Source organism: Polyodon spathula, unplaced genomic scaffold, assembly GCF_017654505.1.
Source record: "Polyodon spathula isolate WHYD16114869_AA unplaced genomic scaffold, ASM1765450v1 scaffolds_1422, whole genome shotgun sequence".
Taxonomy (NCBI): domain Eukaryota; kingdom Metazoa; phylum Chordata; class Actinopteri; order Acipenseriformes; family Polyodontidae; genus Polyodon; species Polyodon spathula.
This window is the reverse complement of record NW_024472902.1, coordinates 609,494-621,884: the sequence shown is the minus strand read 5'-3', so window position 1 is coordinate 621,884 and position 12,391 is coordinate 609,494. Positions and strand designations below refer to the sequence as shown.

General features: G+C 47.1%; 1 protein-coding gene across 1 annotated transcript; it reads left to right on the top strand.

The window, feature by feature from the left end:
• The first annotated feature begins 1,937 nt into the window (after positions 1–1,937).
• On the top strand, positions 1,938–11,920 carry tbc1d13 (TBC1 domain family, member 13). Its single transcript, XM_041242774.1, has 12 exons — positions 1,938–2,043; positions 3,578–3,651; positions 3,764–3,804; positions 4,180–4,241; positions 4,835–4,934; positions 5,031–5,113; positions 5,482–5,641; positions 6,417–6,627; positions 6,840–7,003; positions 7,362–7,522; positions 8,267–8,324; positions 8,832–11,920. The coding sequence occupies exons 1-12, from the start codon at positions 2,021–2,023 to the stop codon at positions 8,895–8,897; spliced, it is 1,203 nt and encodes a 400-aa protein (XP_041098708.1). The 5' UTR covers positions 1,938–2,020; the 3' UTR covers positions 8,898–11,920.
• Positions 11,921–12,391: the final 471 nt, after the last annotated feature.

Here is a 12,391-nt window from a genome sequence, read left to right as displayed (position 1 = left end):
GCCCCGATGCTCCAGTCGCTACACTGTGTAACACGGACAGCAGCGCCAGCCCCGATGCTCCAGTCGCTACACTGTGTAACACGGACAGCAGCGCCAGCCCCGATGCTCCAGTCGCTACACTGTGTAACACGGACAGCAGCGCCAGCCCCGATGCTCCAGTCGCTACACTGTGTAACACGGACAGCAGCGCCAGCCCCGATGCTCCAGTCGCTACAGCCCCTGCTACACTGTGTAACACGGACAGCAGCGCCAGCCCCGATGCTCCAGTCGCTACACTGTGTAACACGGACAGCAGCGCCAGCCCCGATGCTCCAGTCGCTACACTGTGTAACACGGACAGCAGCGCCAGCCCCGATGCTCCAGTCGCTACACTGTGTAACACGGACAGCAGCGCCAGCCCCGATGCTCCAGTCGCTACACTGTGTAACACGGACAGCAGCGCCAGCCCCGATGCTCCAGTCGCTACACTGTGTAACACGGACAGCAGCGCCAGCCCCGATGCTCCAGTCGCTACACTGTGTAACACGGACAGCAGCGCCAGCCCCGATGCTCCAGTCGCTACACTGTGTAACACGGACAGCAGCGCCAGCCCCGATGCTCCAGTCGCTACACTGTGTAACACGGACAGCAGCGCCAGCCCCGATGCTCCAGTCGCTACACTGTGTAACACGGACAGCAGCGCCAGCCCCGATGCTCCAGTCGCTACACTGTGTAACACGGACAGCAGCGCCAGCCCCGATGCTCCAGTCGCTACACTGTGTAACACGGACAGCAGCGCCAGCCCCGATGCTCCAGTCGCTACACTGTGTAACACGGACAGCAGCGCCAGCCCCGATGCTCCAGTCGCTACACTGTGTAACACGGACAGCAGCGCCAGCCCCGATGCTCCAGTCGCTACACTGTGTAACACGGACAGCAGCGCCAGCCCCGATGCTCCAGTCGCTACACTGTGTAACACGGACAGCAGCGCCAGCCCCGATGCTCCAGTCGCTACACTGTGTAACACGGACAGCAGCGCCAGCCCCGATGCTCCAGTCGCTACACTGTGTAACACGGACAGCAGCGCCAGCCCCGATGCTCCAGTCGCTACACTGTGTAACACGGACAGCAGCGCCAGCCCCGATGCTCCAGTCGCTACACTGTGTAACACGGACAGCAGTGCATGATATACTCCGATCTGAATTAAAAGCTCCTGCAGTCGCCTTGCGAAACCTGTCAGCCCAGCACGAATGCACGCTCGTTTAGATACATACCTGTCCAAGCCTAGGCCGGGATGAAAGGCTTTCGTCAATCTATTATTACTGTTTAATTTTGCAATGTTGTTGTTCTCGCTTCGTTTTTTTTGCGGAGCTCTCCTATACTGTCAACAAACAGCCTCCATTTCCGGGTCAGTCTTTTTTCCCTAAAGGAAATGTTTCCTGGAGCAGAAAAAGTGTGACACACCAACCAGCTGTCAAAAAGAGATCCCCCCCCCCCCCCCCCCCAAGAAATATATGAAATGTGCATAATGCACCATATTGTTGAATAAATAAATGGTGCACGTGTTAATTATGCAGAAGAATGTGTAAAGGAGCTGATTTTACACTGCCGTCATTTTCTGTAACAGATACAATAGTTGCGTAGGTTTCTCATGCTTATTGAGGCGAACAGTACAGCGCTTTACGCTTTGACATGGAAATACACCCTCAACGTGGTCTCCGAGCATCGTGCTGTGTTTATAGCAGAACAATTACACACAATGAGAATCGTAGCGCTTCCACAACATAATTATTAACAACGCACGCATTAAAAAAAGAAATTACATGAATTGAAATCGGTATTAGAACGGGTTTACATTGCAGAAGGTAACACAAATATAACATTTACAATGTAATCCACATCTATTTTGTGGGGCGTATATCTCAGATTCGTGTTATTTCAATGGGTTTGTTTAGGGCTGTAGTCTGCAGAAGGCTGTTTCCTCGCCGGACTGTTGTTGTTGTGAAGCGGGGTTCCGGCTGACGGAGATGAGGAAGGTAACATGTCGAGTTCGTACAGGAGCAGGTGAGTGAGACCACGGGGGGGTGGGGGCCCCGATTTAACGCCTTAGCATCGTTCACAAGCCCCGTGCAATGGGTGGAAATGTGTAGAAAATGCGGATAAACAACTCCAGGTGCGTTTTCATGACGCGCCGGAGACTGGGGAGGACTCTTTCTGGAGTGACTGGGGCTCGCTGTAGGGGTATCGTGTCTTTCTAACAGATAGCGCTTTGCTGAAGACTGGGACCAAAAATAAACTAACCTGATTTACTACTGGAATAGGATTTTTTTTTTTTTTTTTGGGATATGCGACTGCGGATTGTGTTTTCAGATTACACAGCGCGCTGCATTGTTCTTGGCGAGCCAGTGACGTGTCAGATATAAATACAGAAATGTTAGTGTTTAATTAATGAATTCACTGATATAGCCGTGCACAAAGAAACAGCTGTTGCGGGGTTTATGACAATACTCGGTGCATGTTGTATTGGACCAGGTTTGGCTCTGGAAATCCAGCTACAGACAGATGTTGGAGCATACTTTCCTAATCTAGTTAGGGTGCGCTCTGAAAATAAACTCAGATGTTCTTGCGATCTGTGTGCCCAACCTGCTGGGCTGGTAAACAGAGAATCGTGTGCCCTAAATAATGTACCTCTAAATGCAGGATTTGAATCTGTGTACAGAAACTCTATAAAAGGGATCCAGAGAGAAGTCTTTTAAAAGCAAAACAACGAGGCGGCTCTTGCGTTCCTGCGATTGTGCCTCTTTGAATGCGTTCGGAGTGCCGTTCACCAGTTAGGCACAGAGGCGTGGGTCGCAAATAAGCGGGTTTGGGAATGGCAAGGTCGCTGCTCTAATCTCGAGGGTAAAATAAAAGATTAGTGTGTTTTTCTTTTGCTTGCCTCCCGCTCCAGATTGTCACAGGAGCGTGTTAAAAGCGCGTTTCCCATGAAGGGAGTGCTTGCAGATTTCAGATTGTCTTTTTTATTGCTTGTGCTGCTGTTTCTGTGTAAAGGGTTCCTGCCAGGAAGGGCTGTTTCTCAACCAGCTGCATGTCTGCAAACACAACCTCTTTCAAAAGTATCTGAAGAGTACTCTAATTAAGGGCATGGCTAGTGTGATAGATATCCTTGGCACACTCTCTCCAAAAGTGAGACTTTGTTCTGTGTGGAATCTTCTCTGCATTCCGGAACCTCAGTCTGGCACTCCAGATTCTCAGAACTTTCAGACTGTCTCAGTTTCTCTACATTCATTTTTATGACATCACCAGGGTCATGCAAGAGACATGTGATGAGAATGAAACTTAACCAGTGAACCATAAAAGCGTTCACTGATTAAGAGAAGAGTGTTGCCAGTGGTAAAGCATTCATTTGTAGATTTAACAGTGACTGTTTTTGCAAAAAAAATAAATATACCGATGTTAATGTTACAGAACTTTGGTGCTTGATAAAGTCTCTAACTCAGAATGCTGTGTTTAAAAACCTGAAAAGGCTTTTTGAGTGTATTTCTCTTTCTTTCTTGAAAATGCAGATTCTCATTTTTTTTTAAAATTTTATTTCCAGGATTCAAGAGTTCAAGGTTGCTTTGAGCCAACCCCAAATCAATCTGAAGAGCCTGCGTGAACTCTGCTTCAATGGTAAGCCGGGAGATGCAGTTTGTCTATTAAACTGAATCCTTCCTTTATTCCTGGCTCTTATTTTTCAAGGTTATTTGAGAAGTGACCCGTTCTTTGCGCTGTCTTCTTGCAGGCATCCCTTTTGAAGGTGGGCTGCGGGCTCTTTGCTGGAAGGTGAGGCTGTCTCCACTTCATTCCTTGACAGTAACCCTGCACCTGGAGTCGCAGCACACAGGACGCTGAAGTGTGTGTGTTCTCTGCCACAGGACTCCCGTTGCACAGTAGTTTGAGCCATTCCTGATTTTACTAGGAGTTTAGTAACACGCCTGAGCTTGTGGATTGCAGTAAAACCTGGAATGGGTGAACCCGCTATGCAATAGGAGTCTTATTTCCATCGCTGCGTGTCGTTTCACAGACGCTGCTCTGCCAGCACTGTGCCCTTCGGAGTTTGTAAAGGCGTGATGCAGAGTGTATGCGTGATGTATTGTGAGGTAGAGGAGAGGAGCTGAGGGAGGGGGGTCTGTGACTCAATGTCTTGTTTCTTTCCAGATCCTGTTAAATTACCTCCCCACAGAGCAAGCGAAATGGGACTCGTTCTTAAAGAAACAGAGGTGAGCAGTGGCAGCTCCCAAACATCATGATGGGGGGGGGTGCGAGATTATTATTAATGAGTCATTTAGCAGACGCTTTTATCCAAAGCGACTTCCAGAGACCAGGGGGTGAACTGGGCATCGACAACAGCTGCTGCTGCAGAGTCACTTGCAATAGGACCTTGAAAGAGTAAAGTGTGCATCTTATTACCTGTTTTTCAGATTACATCACTCTAGTGATCCTTCCCGTTTGCGGTCGGTTTACAGAACTACATTTTTTGCAAAAATCTGCCAGCTTTGTTAAATAACTCTGCCAGTGGTTGCATGTAGTTTGATACTGTATTTCACATTTATTTTGCATCTCTCAACACACTGAACTAATAACAGACGGAGGGAGGTTTTGTTTCTTGCACAAACTGCAATTGTAAGACACACTAAGGCACAGTTATATGGGGAGGTGAAGGGATCCATAGCACTGTGTTGCATGTGGATCTGTTTGCATCGATATACAACAGTGTTCAAAAATAGCCTAACCAGACCACTAACAAAAAAGCATTTCCTCTATGGTTTATTAATAACTGTAAAAGTAATTTGTATTTATTTTTTAATCTTAGGGAGATCTATACCCAGTTTTTAAGAGAGATGATTATCCAGCCAGGAATTGCCAAGGCTAATCTGGGATTCTGCAGAGAGGACGTGACGCTGGAGGACCATGTGAGTTGGAATCGGGTTAAGGGGACTAGCTGAAACGGTGTTCATCACAGCGTGCTACACGTTGTTAAAATGTATTGATTTCTCTCTGTCATGCAGCCACTCAATCCGAACCCAGACAGTCAATGGAACACCTACTTCAGAGACAACGAGATTCTGCTACAGATAGACAAAGACGTCAGGTACGGGGAATTCTCACTTTGAGTGTAACAGGCTGCTTTATTATCATTAGCGTGTTTTGACGGAGAACGGTGCTCTTAATAAGTATTGATCACTGATTTGACGGCTGCCTCTCCTCAGGAGTCCTGGTGCTGCGTTTTTCAATTTCTTAGTGCAGCTCCTCTGGAAGATAAAAGGGCCCATACTGAGCACTTTGTTCAGTGCATTGTGACCCATGGTAGCAGTAGTAGTTCTAGAATCTAGAATCTGGAATTTTCCAGCAGTGTTAAACAATGTTCTATAGTTGATGGGTTTTTTTTTTTTTTTTTCAATGGCAGCAGTTCTGCAGAGTTGTCAAGCAGATTTGTGATGTGTTGCTCTGGATTCGCAGGAGACTCTACCCGGACATGGCGTTCTTCCAGCGCCCCACGGAGTACCCCTGCCACCTAATCCTGGACCCCCAGAACGAGTACGAGACCCTGCGGCGGAGAGTGGAGCAGACCTCCCTGAAAGCACAGACTGTGGCCAGGAACCGCAGCGGGGTCACCAATGTAAGACCGCAGCCGCCCCAGTGACTGGGAAATAAGACTCCTCTTGCAGAGCAGTTTCACCCGTTCCAGGTTTTACTACAAGCTTGATAAGCCACAGTATAGGTAACAAGCTCAGGGGTGTGTGATTTAAAAGTCCCACTAAAACCAGCAATGGATCCAACAGCTGTGCGCCAGGAGTCTTATTCCCATTCCTACATTCATCTGTCTCTACAGTCCGTGGTAGAACAGGGAGTAATATTAAAAGGAAGTTTAACACGAGTTTGATGAATGTTTCCACTTTCAGAATGTTCTAACTCAGACCCCTAACGATTATAACATCATTAGTGGTTTGTTATTATCGGTTTACTATTAACTAGGAGTTGCGATTAAGGTTTATACTAGGACTTTAACCCTTAGCGGTCCATTTATTCAGAGCTTGTCAGGAGTGTCAGGTCCAGTTTATTTTCACATGCGCTGTTTAAAATATTATTTTTTCAGAGTAAAACTGGTTTAAATTGCTTATCTCCATGTTATCTCTGTAGTGCTTGGGGCTATGAGATGCACCCTTTTTTTTCGGCTCATAGTGGTCTCACTCGGCCATTGAAAGGTGTTTTCTCCGGGGAAAAAATGACTAGAGGCCTGTGCTTTACGTCTTTTTGATATCGGACTGGAAAGGGAAAATTCTAATGTCCTAGGACCGCAAAGGGTTAAAAAAAAAAAAAAAGGATTTCTAATAAGGGCGATTGTTTTTTTAGCAGTTTTAAGAATGTGGTTGTGGTCCCTGTGTCCCGCCCAGGTGAGCTCCCCGGGGAAGGCTGTGTGCACCTACCCCTCGAACGAGTACGAAGTCCTGCCCAGCGGCTGTGAGTCTCACTGGGAGGTGGTGGAGCGGATCCTGTTCATCTATGCCAAGCTGAACCCCGGCATCGCGTACGTGCAGGGAATGAACGAGGTCGTGGGACCCATCTACTACACCTTCGCCACGGACCCCAACAGCGAGTGGAAAGGTAGGGGGCAGGGGCACCTCCTCTGAGATCTCTTGTGTAATAACCAGACAGCCCTTAACAGAGGAGCGATCGCTGTACGTTAGTGTGGATCGTCTGTAGAGGATCACTGTGATCGTAATCGCAGGGTCTTGCTGTGAAAGGACTCTATAAAGGCGGTGGCACCGTGATCCAGATGCAATCTCTGCCTCTTGTCTCTTCGTTGTGTACCTCAGAGCACGCGGAGGCAGACACCTTCTTCTGCTTCACCAGCCTGATGTCTGAGAACCGGGATAATTTCATCAAGAGCCTGGACGACTCCCAGTGCGGGATCACGTACAAGATGGAGAGTGTGTACTCCACGCTGAAGCAGAAGGACGTGGAGCTCTATCTGAAACTGGTGAGCAGACCCGCCCAGCTTCACTCCAGTGCTGCAGCATGACATGCCTTTTTTTTTTTTTTTTAACTTTGGAGGTTGATTATTATCTTTATGGTGATACTAAAACTGTGGCCCCACCCCCGAGTCAATCTGCATGTTATTATGCTGTCCCATGTCTTGCTGGAGCTGAGGGGTAGTGTATGTTGTGTTTAAGGGCAGCATGGAACACAGTAGAAGCTGCTCTGGAACGCTCTGTCCCGTATCTGCTAATCCAGTTCTGTGTGCTCGCGCTCATCTGTTCAGTGCCAGGGCTGTGTGTGGTAGGTGGTGACTGTAGCGTGCAGGGTGCGGGGCTCAGCTCCTTGTCCTTGTGTTTTAGCAAGAGCAGAATATCAAGCCGCAGTACTTCACCTTCCGCTGGCTCACCCTGCTGCTGTCCCAGGAGTTTCTGCTTCCCGACGTCATCCGAATCTGGGACTCCCTCTTCTCTGACCAGGAGCGCTTCAACTTCCTCATCCTGGTCTGCTGTGCCATGCTCATGTGAGTCCTGCTGTCTATCTGTCTAGGGATGGGAATAAGTCTCGTGTTGCATAGCAGTGTCACCCATTCCAGGTTTTACTAAGAGCTTGATTTTACCCACAGTGTGTAGGTAACAGGCTCAGGTGTGAAACGCAGTAAAACCAGGAATGGCTCAAACTGCTATGCAGCCGGAGTGTTGTTTCCACCCCTGATGTCTGTCCTGTGGGTGTTCATGTTTTGCTTTCTGGGCAGCAGTTGGTGCACCAGACCCTTGCAGGTGGTGCTGGATTTAAAGGGCTTGCTTTAAATCATCCAGATGCTTCTTATATATTTTATTTCCTACCTTCTATTATGCGTGCAGTAAAGTCAATGCTGTGGCTGAAGCATTGTGCACTGCAGCCTGTGCAACGCTGCCCCTCGCTTCCCCTGAAGGATTCTTGTCAGAAGCTGTTTTGCCTGGAATAGTTAATAAGCAGCGTGGCTGATAGTTTCTAAGTAGAAACAGCAATGGGTAATCCTGCATCGTATAATAGGGTCTTCACTCCTGCAGCACCTAGTTACTTTGCAAAGACCCTTCTCTGCACCGCTGGCGCCCTTCTGACGGGGGAAATTCAAGCTTTGTTCACGTCCCTCTACGAATCCATAACTTTATCCCAAAAAGAGGCGCTTCCAAAATTCGGAATGTGAAATTCCAAATTGGGACTGAAGAATTAGGACGACTGAACTGGTGCTTGTGTTAACTAACGTTAATCTCTTCTTTTTCAGTTTGATTCGAGACCAGCTGCTGGCCGGAGATTTCACAGTGAACATGAGGCTGCTGCAGGTAATGCAGACCACAGGGTGTGCTGGCAATCTCTCTGACTCTTGGCGTTATCAGTATCTGGGGCCTTCAGGGAATATCCAGTGTAGTACTGGCACTGCAGTGCCTGAATGCAAATGCAAGTGCAAGCCTTGACAGGAGCAGGGATGGAGATACGACTTCCATTGCCTAGCAGTTTGATCCATTCCGGGTTTCACGATGAGTTTTTAATAAGACTCACCTGAGCTTGTTGGACATACACACTCTGGCTAATCAAGCTTGTAATAAAACCTGGAATGGGTGAAACTGCTATGCAACAGGAGTCTTATTTCCTTTCCTGGACAGGTAACATTGTTTTATGTTTGATTGGATCATCTGTGTCTGTCAAAAAACGAAAACTATTACAAACCTCTTGACCGGTGTCTTGAAGTCTTTATCCCTGACTGGCATTTCTGCTTCATTAGTCTGTATAACTCTCGCTGTACTTGATCTCCCATTGAGGACAGCCCTGACTGCTCTCTTTATTTGAAGGATTACCCGATCTGTGACGTGCACACCATCCTGAAGAAGGCAAAGGATCTGCAGGACGGTGCATAGGGAAGTGCCCCCCCCCCCCTCCACCCCCTCTGCACAGCCCCCTTCAATCAGCCAACAATCAGTACGAAAAAAAAAGATGACGATGACACAACAATGTAGCAGTGCATTCTGGGAGAAGACGCCACGTTGCAGTGCATTGTGGGAGCTCTTTCGCGCCTCATCCAGATGGTATTTCCTTTCAAACTGTATTTATTTTGCACTGAAGACTTTAAGCCAAAAACAAAAGAAGCAAATATACAAAACACTCGCAGGGTTTGAAAACACTCCTAGGCTGTCATTTTAAATTCGAGGGGTTTCTCTGGGTCAGTTGCTGTTTTGTTTTTATTGCTCTGTATGTAGGTCTTGTTAATCCTGATGTTTTTTTTTTTAATGATGAAATGGTGAATTGGGGCTGGCTCGAGGTATCCCTGAAACTGGTGCTGGTCTTCTGTGTCGTCATTCTGATGCAGAACGTTGGGAGTTTGGGAACTCCGTTTGGATTCCAGTTCCGAGCAGTTCCCCAGCCCCACCTATATTAAGCTGTCTCTGTGTATCTCTTGCTGCCTGTCCAGCATTCAGCCTAAAAGTGTGTCGTGTTTCTAAATGCCTGAGACAGAAACACTAGAAAGATGAAATGCATGCATAATTTACATGCTGGCACTGCAGTGCATTTAGGTGCTCTATCAGTGCACTCCTATATATCAGTACAGTGTGTTGAATGGAAATGAAATGGTTTTTCCCACCTGTATGATTATATATAAGCCTGTGATGCATAGTTTATCCTACTGCTAAAAAAAATGGTAATATGTCTTAATTTATGTGCAGCAAAAACACATTTTCAGAACTCTCCTCTGGTTTGGAGACTCTGCTCTCCTTGTGAAAAAGCTCATTGGTTCTGTTTGTTTTAAAGTCTCAGGTATGCATTTTAGGCATAACATGAAAACAATCTCTCGTGCAGCTGGCAGTGTTAGAACACATTTGTTGGTGGATGTTAATACAGTATTTGAAAGAGGCCTTCTATCTCATGCTAGGGAGGTGAACAGTTTAATATTTAGCTTGGAGAGCGGTAATCACAGGCGGCCTCTTGGTATGTCACCCTGGGCCAGTTGCCGATGTGAGAATAGGAGCTACCATGCCTCTCGGTCCTTCGCTTCTAAAGTGGGGACATTTTCTTACTCTCCTGAACGAACCACCTTTCTCGATCCCCCGTTTATCAGCAGATATGAGGAGCTGGAAACTCAAGAGCGGGGAGCCAGGATGTGGGGCACCTAATACCTGCTGCAGAGGGAGTGTGAATCTGCAGTGCGGTGGGGCTGGGCAGAAATGAGCTGCACCAAGATTTCAAAATGAGAGGAAGAGTTTAAAAAAGAATAAAAAACGAGAAGGGGCTCGCAAGACAGGCAGTGCACTTAATGAGAAAGAAATAAAGAACGTGGTTGTTACCCCTTTAACTCCTGCTGCTGTTTCGGGGTGCACTGCTCTGTCTTAATTCCTGGTGCAACGAAGGCTGATCAGTGATCTCGAGCCCTGTCTGAGTGAACACTAGAAATGCTCACAAAGCTGAAGGCACTACTTACTGAGCTGCAGCAGACGACCAGCACCTCTGGAACTACATATGTTGTGTACCCTGCTCCAATATTGCTACTGCCCCATATACCCTCCTATATACGCAGGGTGACCCCCTTTGCCCCTGTAGAACCAGACCTACAGAGCCTCAGACAGGAAGGTACCTCTCACGCGTAGCAGCGCTCCCTCCTTTATGGTAGGAATCGCGTGCTGGATTGCGAGGCGTAGGGAGATGTCTGTGCAGCGGATTTTGGGTGCCGCACAGCACTTTGCTCTAAAGGAGCACGGCTGATCTTCGTGGTGGTTTTGGGTCTCGCTCTGCCTTGCGTTCGGCTCTTTGATTGCAGTTCGCTGATTGTGTTGCTCCTGTTCTTTATCGTTTTACAGATGGTGTAAATGTGCCCTTTTTTTTTTTTTAAATGTTCTTTTTCAATGCCGAGGTGTAAGCTCTGTGTGCTAGGGATCCAGTAGAACGCTATGGCCCGTAGTTCCGCTGAGGTGGTGGTTTTTAAATGTTTCTTTATAATGGGAAGTAGAAATCTGTCACTGGAGTAACGAAGCTCACCCCCAGGAGGCAGCATTCCCCTTTGTAACATTATTGTGGCTTACTGCAAATTCATTGCTGCAGAAACGAGTTTATGAGTCCGCGAACAAAATCTGAAAGTGTTAGCGAGCGAAACGGAATAGCTAGCACACCTTGTTCCTCCCTGGCTTTGTCAATGGGTCAGTGTACAGCATTAACAACGCCTGCTGAAAGGAGCGATCCACTGCGCAGAGGCATTACTGATTTTTAATTATTATTTATAAGAAATCTGTTGAGGATCACCTGGTGTGTAAACTGGAGGGATACCCAAAGCAACCCCTCCGTGATTGGACTGGGAGGGTTTTGCGTGGTGGGAGCTTGTGGCTTATCCAGTCCTTCACACTTGTGGAGGGATCCTTGTCCCCGTGTGAAACTAATACAGTGGAAACGTGAAGTATGGTTAGACGGACGAGAATTAATTTCTTTTAACCCTTTATTGCCTGTTACGGGTTCTGTGTTTGAAAACCGGCTCCATGAACCACAGGGAGCTCATTTCACAAGAATCTACAATTTCAATGTTCTCTCTCTCTCTCTCTCTCTCACTTTGCAGTGAATGAGGGAATGGGGATTCTTGTTGCTCGATGCTGCCATCTGGTGACGGCCTTAGTGTATGGCAAGAATTAATTGTGTTTCGTGATTGGGGTCCTTAATTGGGGTGTAATAATTTTTTAAAAAATGACAGGAGTGTGTTCAACAGGCAGTAAAGGAATAAAGCAAACTGGTCTGGTTTAATTTGTTGGTGTTGATCCTCTGAATTATTTTATTTGTTTGTGTGCACATTCCTTGGTTTGCTTGTGTGTTGGGTTTTTATGTAGGTAGTCTCAGACCTCCATACTGGAAGTGTAAATGTTTATACAGTGTTTGCAAATATATAATAAAAATGATTTTAATGCAAATGGTTTATTCCTGTGTATGTTTAACCTTAGAACCCAGACATGTTATCAGTGGTGAAGGCGATATCAGAATGACCGGACCCCACTGACTCCTCTATGTATAGTTATTGATGGCTGAAGCCGCGCTGCCCGAACTGGTTATCGATTATTCGGAATGCACTCTCTGGTTCTTGCAGTCGGGTGAGGGTCATGTATCTGTTCAAACACAACGGACACCGTGTATTCAGTTCTTTCACTTTAGTCTTGTTTGAGCTGTCCAGATTCCAAAAGCATCCTCCAGTCCAGTAAGACTGGGGATTATAGATTTCCAGCTGGCTGATCGTTAATTAATAAAGTCGATTTGTAAGTGTGGGTGCCCTGTGAATAGGGATGGGACGGGGTAGCGTTTAATGTGGCCTCTATTGGGACTGTCCCCTAATGCTAGAAAACCTGCTCCCAGCTTTCAAATGCCGCTGTTTCCCGCACAGACCCCT

Excerpts from the sequence above, each read along its gene's own strand:
- tbc1d13 (XM_041242774.1), top strand. The coding sequence starts at position 2,021 with ATGTCGAGTTCGTACAGGAGCAG. Across the intron at positions 3,805-4,179 it reads TGCGGGCTCTTTGCTGGAAG|ATCCTGTTAAATTACCTCCC; the intron begins GTGAGGCTGTCT and ends GTTTCTTTCCAG. Across the intron at positions 5,642-6,416 it reads ACCGCAGCGGGGTCACCAAT|GTGAGCTCCCCGGGGAAGGC; the intron begins GTAAGACCGCAG and ends TGTCCCGCCCAG.